We start from the raw sequence: 24,752 nt of genomic DNA on the forward strand, positions 1-24,752 counted from the left end.
TGTCTTCTGTTCCACTTAGCAGCCGCAGACACCTGCCGTGGTGGGAGGAGAACCTGCCACTAGAAGCAGCATGACCACAGCTGGTGGAACAGCCGCGCAGGCTCTCATTCCAGCCTCACAACCGCTAAGGCCCACAAAAAGTCAAACATCCCCTCTTTTATATGGGTTGCACTGCAACGGTATGAGTGGGGTGCATTTTTGTGCTCTGCAAAACGTGCCCGAGAAGTCCTAAAGTGAGGGCCAGCCCTCAAGTTCAGCAGTCCGCAACTCTAGGCTGTGGGGCTGCCCATGAAGCACAAGGAACAAGGCGGCAGGCACGAGCTGATCGACTCCATTGTAGAGAAACAAACAGCCCGCCCGATTCCTAGAAGATTACAGCGTAGCCCATAGAATTATAATAATTGGCCTGGAGGCGGAATTCAGCCACTGAATGGCAAGAAATGGGGAACACAGAAAGAAAGGGGAGCCGAAGCCAGAAGACAATGAGGGTGCAAAACACGGCTTGTTAATTGCAAGCCGCTCCTGCCTTTTCTAGGTATTCCAGCAGCCTTCCAAACAGGGTTTTGTGTACAGATGGTGAGAACTTCCCAATTCGTGTGCTGTTTGATTTTGAGCTCTGCAGTTTATCCTTCATCGGAAGCCTCCTCCACAGGGGACGTCTCCTATTCAAGCTCTTCCAGAAAACATCCAAATTCTATAACAAAGTTCCTGGTGAATCATTCCACTGTGAACTTTAATAGCTCCCGCTGGTGCCTGACTAAAGTTTGCTGTTTCTTCAGCTAGAGCAGCAGTTAGTACAGAAGCTGAGGAGGAGGAGGCCAAGGTGCTCCCCCCCCTACAGCCAATCCTTGACACCCCCCCAAAAAAAACCCCTCTTTTTCATGAACTGGAGATTCTCACCCAACTGAATTCTGCACTTTCCAACAGTCCCAGGACCAGCGGCACCCCAGAAGCCCCCCCCCTCACCCACCCCCCGTGATTCAGGAGCTGGCACAGCAGTGAGCACAGGAAGTCGGCATGTGCTGGATCCGACCCGTGGTCCACCACAGTCAGTGTTGCATACTCAAACTGGCAGCAGCTCTGCAGGGGCTCAGGCAGAGAAAGGTCTTCCCCATCCCATCTTTTAACTGGCCATGCCAGGCACTGAACCTGGGACCCTTCTCCGCTCCAAGCAGATGCTCCGTCGCAGGGAGCCACAGGCCCAAAAGCCGCCCCCCCTTGGCTGAGGCTCACTGGACTTCCTCTGGCAAGCCCCTTCTTCAAACTCTTTCCCCAGTCTCCAGCAAGGGATCCCTGCCATACTTCTGCAGGGCGATGGGACAGGACTGCCGGTGACTGCAGAATTGCCCTGAATGCTTCGAGGACAGAAGGGTCTGGGATTATTGGCCTGGATGGCCAAGGAGAAATAGGGTCAAGCAGACAGCAATGGTAGTCCAGGCCATCCACTGCAAACAGGGGTGCACAATACCGGAAGCTTGTGTCTACCCCCTTCGGAAGTGCAGAAGGGCACAGCAGTGGCCCTGTCTTTTCCTTCTCTAGTCAGAGGACGGAGCGCATTTCCCTCAAATTATGCCCATGGACAGAGGTGGGATTTCCCTCCCACCAATGGGAGGAACTTGTTCTGCCCCACAGCAAGGGGGCCTTTTGCACAGTTGAGGACTGTACGAAGAAGGGACTTGGGAACTTGTTGAAAGTTCTGTACAGCTTACAGGGATCACACAAGCACGGCCTTTGGAGAGCATGTAGAAAGCCTGTTTGCCAAAATCCAGGATGAATGACAGCATCTGCTAAAAAGGACTGGAAGGAAGGAAGGTAAGACCATCTTGAAGTTATGGGATTTTTTTATTTTTATGGGTTTTTAAATTATTTTTTACAGGCTACTGTTGTACCTGTTGCTAAAGCTGCTGATTCTGCCATAAACTAGAACAGAAATTTCCCAGAAGTTGAGTCAGTTCCCCTCCTCATGAGCTGCCTCTCTGCCTTCCAAACCAACCAACCAACCAACCAACCGCCTTGTATTTGCAGGAGACAGAGCCTGACACGCAGCTACATGGGTCTGACCGAGGAATGAAGAAGCCAGGAGTCCACCGACCGCTGGAACTGCCCTGTACAACGTGGCCTGTGCTGGAGCTGGGTCCGCCAGGCCGCACGTTAACCATAGAGGTCGTCATCGTTGTCTTCGCTGTAAACGTTCCCGCCACCACTGCCTCCTGCCCCTTGGCTTGGTCCAGCGCCACCTTGGTTACCGGATGGGAATCTGCAGAGGGCAGCCCAGAGAGAAGAGGCGCAATCAGGGATCACAGTTCCATCACCCACCAAACCTCCCTACCGCTTCTCAGGGGGGTTGCACTTGTCCCCATTCACTCCCCCGTGCAAGCTTGCCCCCCTCTTGGGGAGACCAAGAGCCATAAAAGGAGGAAGCAACACCTCAACCAGTCTGCTGACATCAATGCTAAGCAGGGGGAGGGGGGGAAGGGCCGAGAGGTCAAAGTGGAGGGAGGACTGCTGCCAAACGTGGCATCTGGGCAGCTCCTCCCTACTGCTGAGTGCCCGTCCTGGCCAACCCCACCCTGCTTTGCCTGTTATGTTGTCTGCTCGAAGGATGCTTTGCCTCCCTCTGCTCAGGGCCTTGCGGACAACTTGTCAAGCAAAGCAGAGCGACGCGGCTGGACAGAGTCCCCCGACGTTCCTCCACCAGCACCCAAGGGAAGCGGGTGTTTACTGCAGAACAGCTGCAGCCAGGACAGAGGCAGCTCCTGGGGGAGGGATATTCAAAGCCGCCTGGGGTTACCTGAAGCTGCCGAAGCCCCGGCTCTGCTGTAGGGTCTGCGCAAACATCTCGTATTTGCGGATATCGTTGTCGCTGACAGAACGTCGGGCAAAACGCATGGCCTCCTCAAAGTGATCGCGCCGGATCTCGGGCACGGGGTCGTCCTCCTCTACTTCCTAGACGGGCAAAAGCACAGGGCTCAGCCACCAGCTCAGGTCCCCCCCCCCCACCCACCCACCCAGTCCAGGAGCTCCGCAGAGACGCTCACCATGGCCGAAGGGTTGGTCTGCCGCTCTCGCTCCCGCTTGATCTCACTCTCAATAGCCTCCCGGATGGCCAGCTTGCAGGCGCGCTGGCAAATCTCCGTGAGGTCTGCTCCCGAGAAGCCATTGGTCATTTTAGCCAGGAACTCCAAATCCACATCCTGTAAGAACAAGGGAGGCTCCACCTCACACACCCTTCCCTGGATAGCAGCAAAGCCTCAGCTGGGCCTTCCTGCCATGCACCAGCCACGCCTGGCAGGGGCCTCATGGGCCAGTCCCCACAGCGGCCTGTGGCTTGTTAGGAAGGGCAGCAGAGCACTGTCCCCTGTGCCCAGTGAGGACGGCAAAAGCACAAGGGAAGGGCCCAGAAGCACTCCCGCTGGGGCGCTATCGCAAGGCAAAGTTCATTTGGTTCTCGGGAAGAAATGGGACATATGAATGGCCCCTTGGCCCATCGAAGTCAGAACTGTCTACTCAGACTGGCAGCGCCTCCCCAGGGTCAGGTCTCTCCCATCACCCCCTGCCTGGTCCTCTGAATTGGAGATGCCGGAGATTGAACCTGGGACCGTCTGCATGCCAAGCAGATGCGCTACCATTGAACCAAGAAGAACAGGTTGTCAATGCCCTGCTTTTCTCTAACTTAAAGAGTCTTCATGGCTTACAGTTGCCCCTACCACACCAGGGTCTGTTGTGTGAAGATGAAGGGAAGGGGATTGTTAGCTGCTTTGAGACTGCTTCAGGTAGTAAAGAACCCCCCCTCCCCCGCCCAGCCCAGCTTCTAATTTGCAGAAGTTTTTACATCCAAGTCAGCACCAACTGGCAGTAAACAGATTCAGTTAATCATACACAAGAAAGCCCTGCAGATGAAGCAAAGTGCAGCATTCTCCTGGCGGAAGCCACCACCTGTCAAGCTCATCCAAAGGACCTTCCCCCCAGTCACATCTTTAAAACGGCCAGGGCTCTAGGGGTCCGATGCAGTTTCATGGCGGCCACAGCTGGCCGGGAGAGAGCTTCCATCTTGGTTCACAAGTTCACTGTAAGCTGCCCTGAGCCTCCGGGGAGGGCGGTGTATAAATATCATAAATAAACAAGCGCACGCTGGCTTCCCCCAGAAAGACCGCGCTCCCCGAGGTCAGCACAGACTTGCCTTTGCGACAGGCGATTTCCGCAGGTTGGCCTTGAGGATGGCCACGCGGGACTTCTCGTCCGGCAGGGGAATGTAGATCAGCTGGTCGAGGCGCCCAGGCCGCAGGATGGCGGGGTCGATGATGTCCGGCCGGTTGGTGGCGCCGATGATGAAGACGTTCTTCTTGGTCGACATGCCGTCCATCTCTGTCAGGATCTGGTTGATGACTCTGTCGGCGGCACCCCCGCCATCCCCAATGTTCCCTCCGCGGGCCTTGGCGATGGAGTCCAACTCGTCGAAGAACAGCACGCAGGGAGCTGCCTGGCGGGCCTGCAGGGGGAAGGAGCGCTCAGTTTGCAGGACTCTCCGTCAGGTGGCCTTCCCCCGGGACTACGGCGTTTCGGACTGCCTGGCAAATTCCTTTGGGGGAGCCCCTGCCACAGGAGGGCTGCTTCATCACACCTAGTCCCTTTCTCAGGTCAGGGACCGCCTCCGGGGCAAGGGGAGAGCCGACTTGCAGCGCATGCGTGTTTTCACCACCAGGCGGCGCTAACACGCATGCACGGCAACTGGGCGCATGCGTCACCAGCATGCCAGCGGCTGCGCCTGCCTCTTCCCTTCCTTCTCGCTGCGGGCGGGGGGAGGCATACGCGGCTGCAGACCGGGGGTTGATGACTCCTGCTCTAAAGGGCCCTTGCATGCCGCTCTCCACCTGGGAATATAAACCAGTATAAATCAGGCCATGAGCAGAGCAGGCAGGCTGGGAGAAGCATTGCTGCCAGCTGTTAACATCTGTTAACTTCTGTTTGCTCTTCCTGCCTCCACCAAAAACCAATATCCCAGTTAAACGCTGCCCCCCAGAGGGCCACAGAGGTTCTGCTGTTGGCATCAGTCCTCTGATCCTGCTCCCGGCCCTATAACCTGCCTGCATATTTGTTTCAGATGGAATCCAAGCTATTTGCAGATTTCACTGCCACACGGGGGCAGCAGCTCCCTTGACAAGTGAGAGGTCTGCTTAGGCCACAGCACCAAAGGGCAAAGCAGGGCAGGGAGGGACCCAAGGACACCCGGATACTCTAAGACAAAAAGACGTTCTGGGGAGCCAGGTTTTTATGCCACTGATAAAGGAAAAAGTGCAAATGTGAGTCCAGTAGAAAAACAAAAAAAAAAAACAGAAAAGTTTTTACACCGATCATCATCAATTTCATACAAAGTCCTTTGTTGGATCATGCCAGTGGCCCATCCAGCTGAACAGTCCATGTCACACAGTGGCCAAAACTGCTGCCGGGGGGGGGGGGGGTTAGAACTCCAGCCCCCCCCCCCTGCAGCACCAAGAAGACAGAGCGTTCCAGCCCCCACCCCCCTGGGCCATGTTGTCCATGGATTTAGCACCAGAATCCCTCTGCAAAGAGCAGTGCCCCAGGAATCCCAAGAGGCAGCTTGTGGACACTTACCTTGTCAAAAATCTCGCGCACATTGGCCTCCGACTCTCCAAACCACATAGTCAGCAGCTCTGGGCCCTTGATGGAGATGAAGTTGGCCTGACATTCGTTGGCAATGGCCTTGGCCAGCAGGGTCTTCCCACAGCCAGGAGGTCCGTAGAACAGCACCCCCTTGGAGGGAGTCATGCCAAACTTGAGGAATTTGTCTGGATGCTCTACTGGGTACTGGGGAAAGAAGGAGTTCATTTGCTTGTGCTTCTGTGCTGCCTTACTGCTCCAGGAGAGAGATCCTCGTCAACCTGGACTGCATCCAACAGAAATGGGCACAGCTGCACACTTGGAGGCTGTTCAGCAGTAAATGAAGTTGGAAGTCCCACAGAGGCAGAGGCTGCCCAAAAGCAAGGCCTCCTTCCCTACCAGGACTTTACTTCTGTACCTCCCCTGCAGCAGGAGCCGGGCTTCCTCCCAGCCCCAAGCACTTCATGGCAAGGGGTCCTGCAGGCAGGGCAGAGGCTTAGTAATGAACTAGGAACTGAGTCCTTCCATGCCTATCATGGACACAAGAGCCATAAAAATAATCCTGTGATTGGGGAAAAGATGCCTATATGCAGAGACAGCTTGACCTATCGATGCACACTGTCCTGAAGCCTGTCGTCAGAGCGCTGCATAGACAACTGGCTGGCATGAGAACAGAGGCTCTGAGACAAGAAACACTGAGCTGCCAGGAGAAGGCTGCAGGCCTCTGTTGTGGTTAAGAGTGGCAGACTCTAATCTGGAGAACTGGGTTTGATTCCCCACTCCTGCTCCTGCACTGCTATAATCATCATTGTTACAATTCAGGGTTAATAGTATTGTTGTGGAAAAACTAAGTTCCTTGTATTGTTTTCTATGTTTTATGTAAACTGTCCTGAGCCTCCGGGGAGAGCGGTACATAAATAAATAACATGAAAGGGAAGAAAGAGGCACTTGAAAAAGGAGTCAAAGTAGGGAAGCAAAGAGGCACCCGGAAACTTATTGGGGAGGGGGGGGCACTTCAGAAGTCACTGCTTTAATGAAACAGGAGGTGCAGAATCAAAGAAACTTGCACTCCGAGTTCCTTGTGCCTTGGAGACATCCATAAAGTTTTCGGCATAGCTGGTGCAAGTTATGCATTCACAGCAATGGCTGGTCCTACCAAGGGGCTTGCAAAATGTGGTTTCTAGATCAGGAATTCACTCTGCTCTCACTGGCACCAGCAGTCCTCACCTGGACAAGCTCCTGGAGTTCTCGCTTGACGTCTTCTAAGCCTCCGATGTCCTGCCAGGTTACCTGCGGCACCTCCACCACGGTCTCGCGCAAAGCCGAGGGGTTGCTCTGGCTCAGGGCCCACTGGTGTCGGCAAGGGAAAAGGGAGACCCCTCATGAATTTCCGTGCGCATGGTTTCTCCGTGCAACCCTCCATGCAAAGAAAGCGGGTCGGTGCCTCTGGCTTACCCGGAAGTCATCCATCGTCACAGCCAGGGAGTTCATCACTTCTGCATCAATGGTCTCATCTTCCAAATCAATGAGGTCCATCTTCTTCCGGATGGCCTGCAGAGCCGCCTCTGAGCACAACGCGGCCAAATCCGCGCCAACATGGCCATGGGTCTCATTGGCCACCTGGAACAACACAGCCATGACACGAATAAGCGTGTGCCGAGCCCTTGTCCCTTGACAAAGGAGGAGGCCGACAGCTGTGCCTGAAATACACCTTCTCTTACTGTGCTTAGAAGTGCTCAGGAGAAATCTGGCATTGACGAGTCTCCCTCCCCCTCCCCGAAGGCCGCAGCTGCATCACAAAGCTCACCTATCAGCAACAGGACCTGACCTCTTCCTCTCATCCCCAAAAACTTTGTGGTAGGACAAGAGTGATGGAAAGGATGGGCCGCTTTCAGAGATGCTGCAATCACCAAGAGTTCCTCAGATACATTTTCTTGGGCAGCAGATGGATCCTTACCTGGAAATTGTTCCTGACCCAGAAATTGCAGTTGGTGCAAAATGCAGCTGCTGGGATTCTCACGGGGTCACCTTCAAGAGGCCACCTCTAGCCTGTGCTGAGGCAGCTGCACGGATGGCTGGTGGAATGCCGGATCAGGCTCAGGGTGCTGGTTTTGCCCTTCAAGGCTTTATGCAGCCTGGGCTCAGTGTACCTGAGGGATAGTCTAGCTCCCTAGGCCCCATTAAACAGCACTGCAACTGCCAGCATGAGATCCGCCTGGCCCCAGCCCCCAACTGATGGAATGAGCTCCCAGAAGAGCTAAGGGCCTGCAAGAAGGAGCTCTTCCACCAGGCCTTTGGGTGAGGCTGGGCAGGCAGAGGAGGTATCTGCCCCTTCTGGGGTGCCTCTGGAGTCCTATCTGGACTCTAGCAGTAATCTGGGTGCGGGTGGTAGGGGTGACTGGTACGGGAAGGGGGAAGGTTTTTAGGGTTACTGTTTTTATTCCAATTTTATTATGTGTCCGTCACAAGTAGCAGCCTAAAATGCAACCACAAACATATGGCCCCCCTTTCAGAAAACTGCACAGGCCATTTCATATACATGTATGTCCTCAGTTCCAATGCATTCTGTACTAGGCAGTGCGTTGGTATGACTGCAACATTGTTCGACCCATGCCGCTAGCTCAGGGCTTTCACACTCTGCCATCTTCAGGCACCTCAGTCCCAAGCCGCTCTCCTGGTCTGAGGCAACTCCCAACGGGCATCTTCTAAGAATGCCATCCATCACACACCTGCTCTAGATCTACATCATCAGCCAGTTTCATGTTCTTGGTGTGGATCTGCAAAATCTCCAGGCGACCAGTTGCATCAGGAATGCCAATGTCCACCTCCCTGTCAAAGCGACCTGTGGGACACCAAGGCAAATACAGCCACTCAGTTCTCTCTATGCACAGTACAACAAGCCCTCCTCCAAACGCATGCAGCTCTACAGGTTGGGGGAAACGTAATGACACCCAATAAAGCAGGTTACAGGACAATGTCATCCTATTTATTGTCCATCACATATGTAGACTTCATACGTCTAACATCTAATACAACTGAATAACAAAAATCATAATTTTTATGGATATCCCACCCTTCCAGTGCTCAGGGTGGGTTACAGCCTTAATAACATACAGAGTAAGAACATTCCAATTTCTGCCCTTGATTAGTCCTGCCCTTGACTAACTTCCAGATGGAGGAGGTCTGCCAGGAACAGGTCTGCTGTCTCCTCTCCTTCCCCCCTATCAGTGAGGCCTGCTACTATAGTGGTTATTTTATAACCTTGACCAAAAGCCCCGCAGAAGAGTTCTGTCTTACAGACCCTGCAGAATTGATTTCGGTCTGCAGGGCCCTGATCTCTCTTGGGAGCTCAGTATTGCACACTGATAATACACTTATGATTCTAAGGCAATTAGTAACTATTGGTGAAAGAATAGCTCAAGTGCCTTTCTGTGAATTTGGAATGCTTAGGTATTAGGACAAAAAAATAGCAACCAGGGAAAGATGTGCATGAATTTGGGCATCAATATGAGTTCTCCAGCCGACACAATTAGTGGGTAGGAAAACAGGCCCAGAAACTCATCTTAAAGTTAAGCTTTAGAAGACCACAGCCAATGGGTCAAAGGCTTTTTGGGGACGGGTAAGAGGCACATGGCAAGCCTGTTTAGAAAACTGAATACATAATTGAAATAAGAAAATCCTTCCAAACTTATCACGAGAAAACACAAATAAGAAAATTACAAAAGAACTGAATGGCACCACTGAAAGTCAGCTAGAAATCCAAAAGCTGGGAGTATAATGAAGAAAAAAACCCACTAGGGATGCTAGCTGGACGTTTCGAATTTTCTTTTTCAAAGAAATACATGTTATTGTTTCTTTCTTTCCAGAAGCCACCAATCAAACAAAGAGCTCAAGATGCCAGCTTCTCTCTAATAGGCACACTTAATGCCAGATCAGAGTTGAATTTGTGGCTGACTTCCAGCGACATTCAGTCACAGAATTTTCTCATAGAGTGTGCATATTGCTTTTCTAAAATTGTGTTGGTTTTATATACCTTTCATCCATTTTCTGCTACTAGTGGGTGGTCCCCACCCCCCCTTACGTGCCATTTCCCAATGCCAAACTGTGGTTAACGAATGGGTAGTGCTCAGTGCACTCTATGCCCGTCCATCTTTCCTGCCAGACTGCAGACCACCAGGACTTGGGTTAGGATAGAAGATAGACGGCAGACTCACAGCACATCTTTACAACCAAGTGACTCAAAGACTGCTGCAAGCAGCCAGAAGAGCTAGCAGAAGATCAGCCCAGCACATGCCTACAACCATCCTGCTGCCGCCCTGAGGAACCCAAATTACCAAATCGCCGTAGTGCTGGATCAATGCTGTTTGGTCTGTTGGTTGCGGCCATTACAATCACATGCGCTCGCTGCTTCAGGCCATCCATCAGCGTCAATAACTGAGACACAATACGCCGCTCTACCTCGCCGTGGGTCTGTGGAGAGAACAGCCAATGGGTCAAAGGCTTTTTGGGGACGGGTCAGAGGCACATGGCAAGAGGAGGTTTGGAGCCCCGCGAGAACACGAGAAGTGAAAGGAAGGGAAGATGAAGGAGTCATTTCAGGTCGATACGGTGACCTGAACCAGGCTGGGGCAAGATGCTGGTTAACTATTCGTCTGGGACTTGCATGTGCCAGTAGCATCATCATTAACCTTTACTAGAATTCCATAATAGCACAGGTCAGAGAAAGAGAAAGACAGCAGCAAAATAGATAAAAATAGCAATACACTAAAAGAGTATTTCTGGCGAGTTCTGGAGGCCTCACTTCAAGAAGGACGTAGATAAAATTGAAAGGGTACAGAGGAGAGCGACGAAGATGATCTGGGGCCAAGGGACCAAGCCCTATGAAGATAGGTTGAGAGACTTGGGAATGTTCAGCCTGGAGAAAAGGAGGTTGAGAGGGGACATGATAGCCCTCTTTAAGTATTTGAAAGGTTGTCACTTGGAGGAGGGCAGGATGCTGTTCCCGTTGGCTGCAGAGGAAAGGACACGCAGTAATGGGTTTAAACTACAATGTTATAGGCTAGATATTAGGGGAAAAAATTTCAGTCTGAGTAGTTCAGCATTGGAATAGGCTGCCTAAGGAGTTGGTGAGCTCCCCCCTCACTGGCAGTCTTCAAGCAAAGGTTGGATACACACTTTTCTTGGATGCTTTAGGATGCTTAGGGCTGATCCTGCGTTGAGCAGGGGGTTGGACTGGATGGCCTGTATGGCCCCTTCCAACTCTATGGATTCTATGATTCTGGCGATAAATACTTCAACTAAAAATTCAGCACAAACTCACAGTTAGAAGGGATCATCTAGTCCAAGCACCTGCTCAGTGCAGGTTCACCTTAAGGCATCAAGGATCACGAAATACTGGACCTTCCCTTCAGTCATCCAGGTGGTTGGGTCATGCCTCTGCTCACTCAGGTAAGGCAAACTGAAATGCAAATTCTTGCCACTTCTCCTTGAGTGACCGCTGAGTGACCTCTCCAGTCTTGTCCAAGCCCTGCTGCATGGTTATGGTCACTTGCATCCATCAGGATAGCTTCTCTATGTGAACACCCCACATCTCCCTCAGCGAATATCCTCGCTTGGGTGGGAAGTGGATGATATCGCCCCAATGAGGAGAAGCAACCTTCGGGTAAGGCCCACTGTTCCGCTCTCCTTCAGTGGGGCCGAAGTCATCCAGGTGTTTAGTTGTACCCAAGCTCACGCCAGGGCGAGATGCAGTCTGTCATTCTTGTTCCTCCTGCTGTAGTCTTCTGCTCCTGAGTGGAGCTTAAGCCAAGGCCCTGAGTCGATGGAGCATAACCAAGGCATATATCTGCCACCAGGACCCTGGTGGAGAAAGCCACGGAAGAGATTCTACTAGCGCCTCCAGTGGAATGCACTGTGAACCTTCAAAGCAAACCTCGCCCTGGGGCATATGTGCCTTGATCATGCATTACTTGACCCAGAAGGCTAATGTTGCAGACAACATCTTTCTGTCCAGGACCCGAGTACCATGTGAGATGAACAGAATGTTCAAGGTGCCTGCATCCTTAAGCCATACACTGCTATTTCCTGCAAGATGACAGCGCCAACTTGGCCAAGGGCCTGGCCAAAGTGCTGGCAATCAGGACTGACACCTTCTAAGGCAGTAACTTGAGTTCTGCCCATTGAAGAAGCTCAAAGCGAGTTTTCATGAGAGCCCTGAGTACAACAGGAAGCTCCACCTAGGAAACCTATGTTGGGCAAGAAAGTCCACCTGTCCACTTTAGTAATTATTTGCAGACACTGTCACAGTTGTGAAAAGAAATAAATTTAAAAATTAATGAAAAGACTAGATGCTGGCCCCATCTGTAAATTGGCCCTACCTGAGCGAGCAGAGGCATGACCTGGGTGACCGGCCCCAATGAAGAAGTATCTGTCCAGCTGCTTCCTGAAAAGCACCAGGGAGACGGCACTCACCACCTCATGAGGCAGTCTAATCCACTGCTGAACTAGAATCCTAGAGGGGGAAGGGTCCCACAGGCCATCTAGTCCCACCCCCCCTGCTCAGTGCAGGATCAGCCTCCAGCATCCAGGAGAAGGATCTGTCCAGCTGCTGTGAGGGGGAGCACCCCACCTCCTTAGGCAGCCCATGCACTGCTGAACTAGACTCACAGAATCTAGACTCACAGTGTATTTTCAGTAAGCAAGATACACAAAATGGCTTCAGTTTCTTCTCCAGACTTACACTCCAGCATGAGAACACTTTCCGTCTGTCTCCTTATTTCTCCTCCTCTCTCTGCCACCACATCCAGCCTATAAGGACAAACTAAAGCATCCAGGAGAAGGATCTGTCCAGCCACTGCTTGAAGACGGCCAGTGAGGGGGAGCTCCCCACCCCCTTAGGCAGCCCATCCCACTGCTGAACTAGACTCCTAGAATCCTAGAGTGGGAAGGGGCCACAAAGGCCATCTAGTCCCAACCCCCCTGCTCAGTGCAGGATCAGCCTCAAGCATCCAGGAGAGGGATCTGTCCAGCCGCTGCTTGAAGGTTGCCAGTGAGGGGAGCTCCCCACCTCTTGAGGCAGCCCACGCCACTGCTGAACTACTCTGACTGTGAAAATTCTTTTGCTGATATCTAGCATATGTCACTACACAACCTTCCTCTTTCCTCCAGAGTTTCATTTCATTTCATAGTAAAATCAGGCCTCGGCTCTAGCAAGTACAGACAGACAGCAGAGTAGTGGCAAGCCAGCACCTGGGAAATACAGGTTGAAAACCCTGCTTGGCAGTAAAACTCACTGGGCCAGACATTCTCCCTGCCTAGTCTTTCCTCACAGGGTTGGGGTACAGCAGCTGCCTTGTATGCAGGAGGTCCTGGGCTCAACTTCCGACACCTTCCATTAAAGGCCTGAGGCAGCTGACAACGGGAAGGGCCTCTGCCGGAGACCCCGGAGAGCCACTGCCTGCCAGCATACGACTAGTGCTTGCCTAGGTACAAGGCAGCAAATGATGAACGCATAGGCACACCCGGAGCTCCCTGGAGGAATGGGGAGATCGAGATGGACTAGGCAGAGACCATTATGCAAACACTCTCTGGTCATTTGAAAATTAAAGCTAGCACTGTGTACCAGAGGAATCACCCAAATATCATGACAGAGAACCATCTCTTTTCTTTTTCTCCTGCAATCTGAGCTGTCTGTACTTATTTAAAAGCTCCAGATTTAACTAATTCTTCTAACATGGCAATTCCCCAGTGGCCCAATCATCTTGCTTCTGGCTCTCCACACTCGGCGGCTGTCCATTGGCCCCCGTGGGCTGGGAGCACACTCACCTTCTCTCTCTTTGGGGCAATGGCGTCCAGCTCATCGATGAAGATGATGGCAGGTGCGTTCTTCTCCGCTTCTTCAAAGGCCTTCCGGAGGTTGCTCTCAGACTCGCCTGCCAGCTTGCTCATGATCTCAGGCCCTGTGGGAAATCAGGCCATGTTTGGCTTCACTATTCCTAGAAAGGTAAGCAAGCAGCGCCAAGGAAAAAAAGCCTCCCCAGCAGAGCGGGGCCAGCCTGGTAACTCCTCTGTGCCGCAGCTTCTCGGATCTGCCCCCTCCCCAACATGAGAACATTTTTACGGTGTGCCTGCAGATCAGCCAAATTAAAAGCAGAAGGACCTGATGACTTCACACAAAAGATCAGGCTCATCATTCTCTAGTCACCTGTAACTGACTGCAATGCACAGGTCTGCTCTTTAAGCTCCTATGGGAATTGAGGTTCCCAAGGAGATGGTCCCTCTACAGACACTGGAAGATGGCAAAGCATTTCAAGAGAAAGGCAAGAAGACTTCCCTGAGGCAGGGCAAAGATGAAGGAGCACAGCAGAACAACAGCAGATCAGCTGCAAGGTTCAAAAGCGAATGATCTGCTATCCCTGGCCTGTGGTTTTGCTGAACAGTGATCGTCCAGGATTTTACATAACAACCTTTGGAACAACACCAGCGTAAGGTGAAAGGAGACCAGTCCTCCAGAGGGGGAGCCATGCAGAGGGGGCACTTTCCCTCAGCTCTGGAACAAGCCTGTACAAGCAGGAGAAAGGGGAGCTTTCCACTGCAAACTTCCTCGGCACTGTAAGTTCTTCAACTATACTGCTGGGAACAACATAACAGAAACCTACAATAAGGGATTGCTCCATCTAATTCAAAAGAGACAAACAACCCATCCGCGTTGCTTGAGCATGAGTAGTCTTCTTCACTGAAAACTGAACGCTTAGGAAGCCGGCTGAATAAGCCCCCTTTCACAATCAAAAAATAAATGGATCTGTTGGTCAAACGTAGAATTGTAGGAAGGGGCCGCAGAGTCCATCTAGTCCAACCCCCTGTGTTCAAGGCAGAATCAGCCTAAAGCATCTGTGACAAGTATTTGTCCGCCTGCTGCCTGAAGACAGCCAATGTGGGGGAGCCCACACAGCCACTCACCGCCCTGGGCACCCGATTCCCCTCTGAACTGCGCTTATAGTAAAACACACATTTCCCTAATATCCAACATTACTTGGCTAGCCGCCCATGCAGGTCATCCGTCTGACACTCACCATTGATGAGGAAGAAGAAGGCCCCAGTCTCATTCGCCACTGCCCGCGCAATCAGGGTCTTCCCGGTACCCGGCGGACCATACAGCAGGATCCCACGGGGAGGCTGGAGGAGCACAAAGTCTGTGTTTGGCATCCAGATCAAGTGATGCAGGAGCACGGCTGTCCCGGGGCCTATTGCTGGCCGAAGCCACAGGGGAGCTCTCCCTGCAGGCACCCGCGCAGCGAATCCTACTGAGCACATAGAGAGTGCTTGCTGCTTTGGGGCTAACACGATCCCAGCTTGGACAGGGGCAGAAAATGGGTTTCTCGCCAAGCTGGCTCCCCCTCCCCGGGACGTGATGCCTACCTTCACGCCGATGGCCTTAAAGAGAGCCGGGTGCCTGAGAGGCAGCTCCACCATCTCTTTGATCTGAGCCAGCTGTTTGCGGCAGCCGCCGATGTCATCGTAGCCAACTTCATTCAGAGACTCCTCCTCATCCTGGCAGGGAACAGACAACAAGGGCACAAAGGATCCAGAAGCCAAAGCAAGATCCGATCCCTGCAGAAGCGTGGAGTCACAAACGCCCGAAGCTGCCTTGCGCTCCACGGGGCCCTTGGTCCATCGAAGACAGTGCCGGCTACTCGGGCTGGCAGCGACTCTCCAGAGTCTCACACCACCTGTTGCCTGGTCCTCCCAACTGGAGCTGGAACCTGGAACCTTCTCCTCGCAAAGCGGCCGCCCTCCCCCTAGTTTCTAAGGGACAGCTTTGGATAATTAAAGCCCCTGAGTACCAGCAACATCCAGGGGCACCTGCCACAGCAACCACATTAAACCAAGGCATCCATGGACCTGATCTTTCCCCTCTACAGCCCCATCCACTTGCTACAGGGCAGAGCTTGGCTGGGCCACATTGCTGATGGTTGGTGCCTTCCTTCTCCAAGAATCTCCAAGCTTCAATCGCCCTAAGGAACATTCTACCACATCTCCTCAGGGCTGTCCCCCCCAAAGAGCAGAGGAATCCGGCCCCCTCCACTCACCTCTCGTTTGATTGGCTCTCCCTCACAATGAATGACTGTGTCTGGAGCTACTATGCAGTAAGGGCTTGGGTCTGTCTCCACCACTTTGAACTCCACAGCACGCATCCCTCCACGCACCAGGAAGATGTCCCCTAAAAGTGTCGGCATGTTAACACGGGAGAAACAAACCATGCAAATCTTAAAAGACGACCTCTGAATCTATGATTAATCTGCAAAACACAGCAAAATTAGGGAACGGTTGCCAGCTTCCTGGTGTGCTCAGCAGCTAGCAATGCTCCACTATCAGTCAACTTTAAAAAAAAGTTGTAACAAAATAAAAATAAGATATTTCTACATGATGGGCTTAGTGGGTCCCGAGGATGCCTGTTTTAAGAATTCAAGAGGGAAACATGCAGTTTGGTAGTTAAAATGCAACAGAAGATTGCAGAATAGCCAATACAACGTTGAAAAGAAGCCGACAGTGGTTTGATGGGAACAGATGGGTCCTCCAGGGATCTGCACTCATTCTGGTTCTATTTAATTCATTTGTAAATACACTTGCAGCAGGGGTGTTTTTTTTTTGGGGGGGGGGTAAACAGAGAGATTAGGAAGTTGACACCCAAGCAATCAGAACAATGGGACATGTATGCGGAAGAGGGCAGAACTAGGAGGGACAGACCAAGATGAGCCTTAGAATTGTGGCTGGCTAAGGAATCGGAGGACTCCATTTGCAGGGCCGATACGGAAGGTGAAGTCCATGCCAGGCACCACTGGGGAAGGAAGGGGCGGAGCACAAGGCTTTCCCATCTAGGAGCCTTACCTAATTGGAATCTGAGACAGTACTTGTCTAAATAATAGTGTTCCTTTTGTTTACTACATAATTTTTTTCCTACCTTCAATATGCATTTTGGCTACCTCTCAAATGGCAAAAAGTAAAGAAGCACCTGTTGAGGTAGCCTCAGGCACAGCAGCTTGAAATTCATCCTCAAGTCCTGAGCAAGCCTGCGATTTTTCTTAGAGATCTGTTTTTCCCTGTAGCTTCCAAACTGCCAGAGAGTTTACATTTCTATTTAAGACAGACTGAAGGAAGAACTACTGCACACAACGTGCAGCTGGCCAGATGTGGAAACAGCTGCTGATAGAGGTGAATTTAAAAGGGACCCGTCTCCTGTCAGCATCGACTACTAGTCAGATGGGGCCCCTGGACTCAAAGGCAGGCTGCCTCTAACGATCAGGTGTGTCAGCAGCATCAGCAGGGGAGTGGGGGGGGGGGGCTGTTGCATGCAGGCAGTGCTTGTGGACTTCCCTGGAACACTGCAGGAAACAGGATGCTCAACTTGATTCATGTGATCCAGCAGGCCTACTCTTTTGTACAGCTGAAACCCAAAAAAGCAATGAACACCACCCCTTGGCACCCCCCCCCCCAATAGCAAACAGTAGCCCAGTGACCACTGCAGCAAAGCAGAGTTCAGCACTAATGGCAGGAAGCCAAAGGGATCCTCCCCCCCCCCCCGGGGGGGGGGGTGAAGCAGTCTGGTAAGTGCAGGCAGCCAAAGAGAGCAGCTCACCAGCCATGCAACGGAAGCTCTGAAGCTTTGACCCACCACCACAGCAGCACTGCCTGTTTTGTTGCCGTTACCTTTTCTAATGGGTCTGTATGCTTCCAAGAAGTACGGCTTCAGATAGACCTCAAACAGGTTCCCTGTGATCCCTTCCACTGTATCGTCAATGGGCAGCACATGGATGCGTTTGCCATACTTGACATCTGGACACGGCTGGATGCTGAAAAGCCAAGAGTGTTTCCTGTGACCTGGGCACCATTTGGAAAGGTTCTGCCCAATGTTTAGCAGCTGAAGCCACGTCTAACCTCCAGGCCTTGAGGAAGAAAGCAGGACAACCACACCACCCACCCCTTATTGCAGAACTCCCTAAGCTTCACCACAGCCACCCAGACCTAGAACTCAGCCACAAAGACAGCCGAGGAACTGGACTACTGCAGAAAAGTGTCTCACATTTCTACCTGATTATACCAAATTATTCACAGCCTAAGCACTGGGGAACCATAGTCTTCTCACCTTTCCCACGAGCCCCTATCGTTTTCCATCAAAGTTCTCCGCTAGTCCTCACCAAAAAATGATAACCACAAAGTCTGCAAATGTTGCACCCCTCCCAAACGGTACAGGTTAGCAAAATAAGCAATTCATATTCTCTTTAACCGTTTCAAACTGGAAAAAAAAACAAGCTCAAGAGGTTCCTCTGTGTTGAAGAGATGACCAAGCCATGACACAGAAGCACAGAGCACAGCTCAGGAAACAAGCCTGTTTGGCAGCTGGGAGCCCGGTTCTTGAGCCAAAGACATGCCTGACTGCAGGATGCAGTCAGAATCTCTCCTCAGATCTCAGCTTCCTAAGAAGCAGCCAGAGCATACCTGGCCTCAGCAGCCTCCATGCCTGGCACCCCCTCACTTCCAGTCAGGGGGCGATGATTTGGGAGACCTCCTCCTCTGACATGCCTCAAGACCTCACCCGTCAGCTGGGGTGAATCAAAACCCTTTTCTTAATAACCCACCAATATTTTTGCTTCCGAGTCCAAAGCAAAGGCTGCAACTACCTGTTACGGCAAGAAAATCAGTATGATACAGTCTAAACCCCACCGGAAAATGCAATTTTTTGTCCCAAAAACCTCCACAAATGAAGCATTCCATTGCACACCCAGCCCTCACCTGATCACATCTCCAAGGCGCACCCTCAGGTTGTTACGCACAACTCTGTTCATGCGGATCTTCTCATCAGAGCAGGTGTCATCGGACAGGACGATGCACACTGCCTCTCTCCGCTTCTTGCCTTTCAGCAGGACTGTGTCTCCCCGGAACAGCTGCAGTTCATCCATTTTGGCCTGTGAAGAACAAATGTGTGAAAGCAGGTATCCAATGCACCCCACAGTTTCCAGGTAAGCCAATGCATCAAATCTTGCACCAGTCAAATGGAGGAGGGGGAGGGCATCTGGATGAAAAAAGGCCCACATGAGACAGAATACAAGGAACATAAGGGCTAGGTCCTGAGCAAGACTAGATCAGAATTCCGTTTGGAAACACACCTCTTTTTATTTAGTATCTTTTTTTTGGGGGGGGGGGGTACAAGAGCATGTTAATGTTATCCTCAAATGTGGTCAAATGAAGAGGAATTGCTTTGTCAGATGTTGGGTGGTCTCAAACCCCAATCAAAAGGAGTAAGAATTAATGATTGTCAGGAAGAAGCTCAAATGGAAGCCAGCCAAAGAGGCATTCTTCTGGGAACTTCATTTTTATTTTACAAAATGTATACCCTCATACCTCTTTCTGCCCTCAAAAGGGCCACCAAGGTGGCTAACACATTAAAGCAGAGCTGGTGTGCACCTGGGAAGAGGGGTTTTTTTGGTCACTGCAAATACAGTGGTACACTGATTCTCTCACACGTGGCTTAGCTAGCCCGCATGTTGCAGTGGTTAAAGAGCAGAGTAATCTGAAGAACCCGATTTGATTCCCCACTCCCCCACATGCAGCCAGCTGGGTGACCTTGGGCTCTCCATGGCACTGATAAAGCTATTCTGACGGAGCTGTAATATCAGGGCTCTCTCAGCCTCACCCCACCCCACAGGGTGTCTGTTGCGGGGAGAGGAAAGAGATGATACAGAAAAGCAGCATATAAAAACCGACTCTTCTTAGGGCTGTTCTCACAGAGCAGTTCTCTCAGCCCCCCAACCTCACAGGGTGTGTCTACTGTAAGCCACTTTGGGGACTCCTTTGGGTAGTGAAAAGCAAGGTATTGAAAACCAGCTTTTTATAACAGTAGGCAAACTTTCTTGGGACAGACTCTTGCTTTTGAGTCAATGCACAGGTATAAGCTTTTATGTACATACATAAGCTTTGTTGGTCTGAAAGGTACCACTGGACTCAAAACTAGTTCTACATGAATCTAACTCACTTTAAGACAAGATCATCACTATACCCAGAGGCATTTAATTCCACGGTTTCTCAGAAGATGAGTTTGTTCTTACATGCTGCTTTCCTTCTACCAGAGCACACTCCAAGCAGCTTACATTCATTCGCCTTCCCTTCCTTCTCCCCACAACAGACACCCTGCGAGGGAGGTGGAGATGAGAGAGCCTTGAGATTCCCGCTGGGTCAGAAGAGCTTTATCAGTGTTGTGTCCTGAACTTAACTGGCCACCAACTTCTCTGGGTGCCCCCAAGTCCTACTACTACATGAGAAGGTGAAAAAGCTCCCCCCTCTCCACTTTGCCCACTAATACTTCTTTGCCATCCTTGTCTTGCCTTCTGTCCTGTTCACAGCTTCACGCAGAGGGGCACAATGACAAATTTCTATGTAAAAGGGATCAATAAATAATGTCAGCTATGCAGTTTTCTACTATTATGCAAAACTTACCTGGGACAGTGATACAACACTGTTGTCCTCATTAATTGCTTCATCAACAATTAACCGATTAGGCCTGTTTTTCTGCTTAAGAATTGCAGTTGATAAGTCATCGGCTTTGGAACTGTGATAAAAGAAAAGAAGGGTTGCGAGTCTAGGAAACACAGAGCCACACCCTGCCGGGAGCATTTTCCACCCGAGTCTGACATGAAAAGACGGCATCTTATACAAGGCAAAAGAGGCATCCAATGAAGAACCGCTCACGGGATCCCAAGATTAAGTCCTCTGCTCAGTCTGACACTGCATGACTGGGCCGGAAATGTTCATGGCCTCCTCTCCATAACAAACACAAAGTACTGAACAAAGGGATTTAAGATAGAGCAAAAGGCAGTTCTGTCACATCAGAACCATCTCTGATATGATGAAATGGCCATGAAGCAACCGCAGGCAAAGGTGTCCCAAATTCTCCACCACCCTCCACATAATCCTGTGAAAGCACCTCCACTAATGGCCTCCTATAAGGAATGAAGTTTAAAACCAACTTGATTTTCAAAGGTTCAGGAGATGACACCCCTAGAAGATACATTTGTTCACTGCACCACAAAGGAGTGTTTTATAGCTCCTCCAAGCACCCCACTTCACCCATGTCTGAGAAGGAGGAAAGATGCAGAGCAGAGAAGCCTTTCTGTCCCCATCCACTGCATATTCCTCACTAAAGGCAAACAGCCTACTCAATACTTCTTATAAGGAGACCACAACAGTAACTCAGGAAAGAAATAATCTCTCATGTACATAACGCAGGAGACTTTTAAGCCTTAAAAGTTAAAACCAGCACTTGGAACTATGCCCCAGGACTGGGTACACAGATACTGCCCCCATGTTGCTGGAGGGTTCCCTGAGAACCAAATGCCACCGACAGGTATGTGGCAGCAATGTCTGCAGTCCCTGAACACTCTTCAAGCACAGATTCTGCAGCTGGAGTCCCTTCCTTCATTCTGGAGATTGGCGAAAAATCCTAAATTGTTGCTCCTGCAAAGTCCCAACAAGGAAACAATTCCAGGAGCGTTTTGCAGCTAAGAACTCAAGTACAAAGGAAACCACCCTTAATCTTTCTAAGCAACAAGGATGTTTTGATGTTCTATGTAATACCCCACGACATTCCATGTAAACCACCCTGAGCCACATAGGAGGGCAGTATACAAATCTAAGATAAATAAACAAACAAACAAACAAGCCAAGTCAATCATTACTCCTCCTAACCTTTACATTCACATCAAAAGCCGCACAACCGGAAAAGGTGAAGCCCTGGAGGATCACCATGAGACAAAATGCAGCCACCCAATCAGCTGACAAAACCCTCCACTGCAACCACTCTGTATCATCCTGAGACTTAAGCATGCTACCGTGACAAGATCTTCACAAAAACTAGGAACAACCATGCTGGATGCCATTAGTAGCCCATCCCGTCCAGCATCCTGGCTCACACAGTGGCCAACCAGTTATTCTGGAGGACCAACTGACAGGATGCAGAGTCCTTTCCTTAATGCTGCCTCCTAGCTCTGGTAATCAGAGGTTTGCTCCTCTTATATTGGAAGGTTCCCTTAGCTTACTAAGCTTAATGGCCACTGATGGACCTCTACTGCATGAATCGAAGAAGTTTCAAGTGGGTAGCTCTGTTGGTCTCAAACAGTAGATCAAAGCTGGTATTAAAGGTGCCACTTGACTCCAACAATGCTATAAATCAAGGTACAAAAAATGCTAGAAAATTCCTAATGGTGAGGTGCAAACCTGTTTAGTAGTTAAGCTCATATTTCATGGCCCACAGTACCCAAGACAGAAGGCAAAAGCTTTCCCAGTAACATCACTTGGTGGAAGTGTTAGAAAAATAGTTTTCATTTCAGCTTCAGTTTCCCACAAGGCAGAACTCAGAAGTCTAAGTTTTGCAACCTTCCAAACAGAAAGAGAAACTGATCAGCCCCCAGCTGGCAAGCAATTTATGGCTGGCCCAACAAACTAGGAGGGATGCCTTAGAGATATTTTTCCCGCTAGCAGCTATGGTGCTTAAAATAAAACCTGCAAACAAAAACAATGAAGTAACCCACACAAGGCTTGTGTGACCTCGGTGAGAAAACCAAAAGTGACTCAGAGGCACCTTTTTTCATGCCAGATGGGTCTGTCAGGGGCAGCTTGCTCTGCCCACAGGGCCACGAAGCAAATGCAGGTGTGTTAAACATCAAAGCCAGCAATGAATGAGGATGAAAAACTCTTTCTGACCCCTGCTAAGCAAAAACATGGGTGAAGCTACCAGCCTAGTAGAACCACTTTATTTGATTTATATGCCGCCATTCCCATAAGGCTCGTGGCAGTCAGCACTCCCTTTCAGATTTCAAAGGTGTACCTAGAGAGAAGTGCCTGGAAATTTCAAAATCAGAAAACTAAAGAGACCTAAAGAGACCTGAACCGCAGCAAATATCCATGGCCAGTTGTACCAAGCTGTTACTCAGGAGCCCAAAGATACTCCAGTAGCAACCAACCGGACAGCAAAAAGGAAACCAAAATAAGAGACAAAAAATATTTTCACCAAGGTCAGCATGGGCCCCTCTTCTACCTGCTCAGAATGAAGAAGCTCTTTGACTTTGGGTATCTTTGGCAAGCAACAGAACAGCTGCTCCAAGGAGGCTGGACATAGCAAACTGTTAGGAAGAGAATGAGAGATTAACCCAAATAAAGGCTAACATGCTGGGGCACATATGCTTAAGAAGAACCTCGCTGAAGTTTTTTTCTGTGAGCAGGTAGGAGAAATCATGTAGCTAATCAGGCAACAGTCCTCCCAGGCAACTGTAAATGCATTAAAAATAGAAGATTGTAGCCCAAGAAATGATACGTGTGCACTTCAACTAACCAGGCCAATGTCTCCCATGTCACCAGAGAATGAAAGTCGAAGAAAGAAAAGATCCGGATGACAGGAGAAAGACTCCACTGATGAATGTGGAGGAACATTCATGAGTTTTTCAGGCAGCAATATTAAGAGGCTCGTTTATTCCTTTTCTGATGGACATTAGCTAAGACCAGCACATAAAAAGACGAGAGTCTCTGATCTTGAGATGTCGGAGATCCCTGGCATTCAGGGCACTCCCAGAGATAATAGACTCAAGAATGCAAGTGGGCCACTTCCTCCCTGCAAAGGCCCAGGAGGATCACCCGCTTCCTTGTTTCTCCCTCTTTAAACCCACTCATTAACTCTGTTGTGACCGGGAGGGCCTCATCGCATCTAGGAAGAGACCTCGGAGGAAACGCAAGGGGGGTCGAGGCGGGGCCCGCCCCGGAGTGACTCTCGCCTTGAAGACGCAGCAGCGGCCATGACTCGGCAGCCCTCCCCCCCCCCCCCGCGGGCAACAATGGAGTCGGGAGGCTTTTTAGCACCTTCCCCCAGCGGGGAGGGGGCCCTCCAAGCCCATCCCGGGCCGCCGGTCAAGGAGAGAGACGCCTTCCTCCCGAGGGAGCTCCCGAGGCTCGAAGGCCCCGCTGCGGCCCAGCGCTGGCGGGGGCGGCGTGCTCCCGGCTCCAGCCCCCCCCCATCATGCGCGCCCCTCCCCTCCCCCCATCATCGCCGGGCCAAGGGGCCCCCGGGAGACGGAGGCCGAGCCCCGCGCGGCGAACCACCCCCAGGCCCGGCGCCGAGCCCAGCCCCGCGGGGCTGCCCGGCAGAGATCCGCAAGATGGCCGCTGCCGCCCGGGAGGGCCCTGCCAGGCCGCCTTCCGCCCGGGCACCAAGCAGGCCGGCCCCGACCCCCCCGCCCGCCGCCCGCCCGCCATTGGGCCTGGCCTGGCCTGGCCCCCGCCTCCCTCGCTCGGCCAGAGGCCCGTCGGTCGGCGGCTCCACTCACTCGGCTCCCGAGGCCATGGCTGGCGGGCGGGCGGGGGGGCTGGGCGTGAGCGGTGCGTGGCGGTTCGCGTGCCGGGCCTGCCGCGCTCTCCCTCCGTCCCTGCGAGCGTCTCTGTGTGCGCGAGGCCTGCCGCTCCGCCGCTGCCTCCTTCCTTCCTGCCGGCCTGCCTGGATTTCCCCTCACAGGTCAACGCCGACTCATCGGGAGTGACGCTCCGCCCGGCGCGCTAGGCCGCACTCTGCCTGGCAACAAGGCGCGCCGCGGCCAATCAGAAAATACGAACGCGGCCAATCGCCGGCGAAGGGAGGGGACGCCGCTGGCCTCCGCCAATGGCGAGACGAGCGCGGCCGGGAGGCAGAGTCACCCGGCCGCAAGGGGCCAATCGGAAAAAACCACCCGCGGGGCGGGGAAAAGCGGAGGCCGGCCCACAGCCGCTCTCCGCCTAGCGACCAGGCACCGATTGGGTGGCGTCGAAAAGAGCCACGGGGCTCGCTGCAGCCAATCGTGAATCGCCAGGTCAATGACGGGCGTGTCTCGACGCCTAGACCCGGCAAGAGCGCCCCACGGGCCTCGTCTACGCCTGCGCGGCAGCCGCGAGCGTTTCCGCGGGGCACGTGTCCCCATGGCGCCTGCGCAGAGTAGCGTAGGGAACACGCGGTGCCGGGGGAGGCCTCGGCCTAGGCCACGCCCCCTTCGGCTCCAGGGTGCAGGAGCGAGGCTTGGCGGAGAAGAGCCCGGTGGGATTCCCCACTGCTCCTGCCCCATGGG

At 51.9% G+C, this 24,752-nt stretch overlaps 1 protein-coding gene across 1 annotated transcript; it reads right to left on the reverse strand.

The window, feature by feature from the left end:
* Nucleotides 1-1,823: 1,823 nt before the first annotated feature.
* VCP (valosin containing protein) lies at nucleotides 1,824-24,213 on the reverse strand. The gene is made up of 17 exons (XM_077346606.1): nucleotides 23,985-24,213; nucleotides 20,110-20,221; nucleotides 18,409-18,581; nucleotides 17,326-17,468; nucleotides 15,708-15,838; nucleotides 15,037-15,168; nucleotides 14,691-14,793; nucleotides 13,444-13,577; nucleotides 9,954-10,089; nucleotides 8,349-8,461; nucleotides 7,075-7,239; nucleotides 6,847-6,969; nucleotides 5,614-5,826; nucleotides 4,181-4,489; nucleotides 3,039-3,194; nucleotides 2,792-2,946; nucleotides 1,824-2,257 (listed from the first exon to the last, which is right to left on the reverse strand). Exons 1-17 carry the CDS (start codon nucleotides 23,999-24,001, stop codon nucleotides 2,152-2,154), a joined length of 2,421 nt encoding a protein of 806 aa, XP_077202721.1. The 5' UTR covers nucleotides 24,002-24,213; the 3' UTR covers nucleotides 1,824-2,151.
* Nucleotides 24,214-24,752: the final 539 nt, after the last annotated feature.

The sequence above is a fragment of the Paroedura picta genome, chromosome 7, assembly GCF_049243985.1.
Source record: "Paroedura picta isolate Pp20150507F chromosome 7, Ppicta_v3.0, whole genome shotgun sequence".
NCBI lineage: Eukaryota > Metazoa > Chordata > Lepidosauria > Squamata > Gekkonidae > Paroedura > Paroedura picta.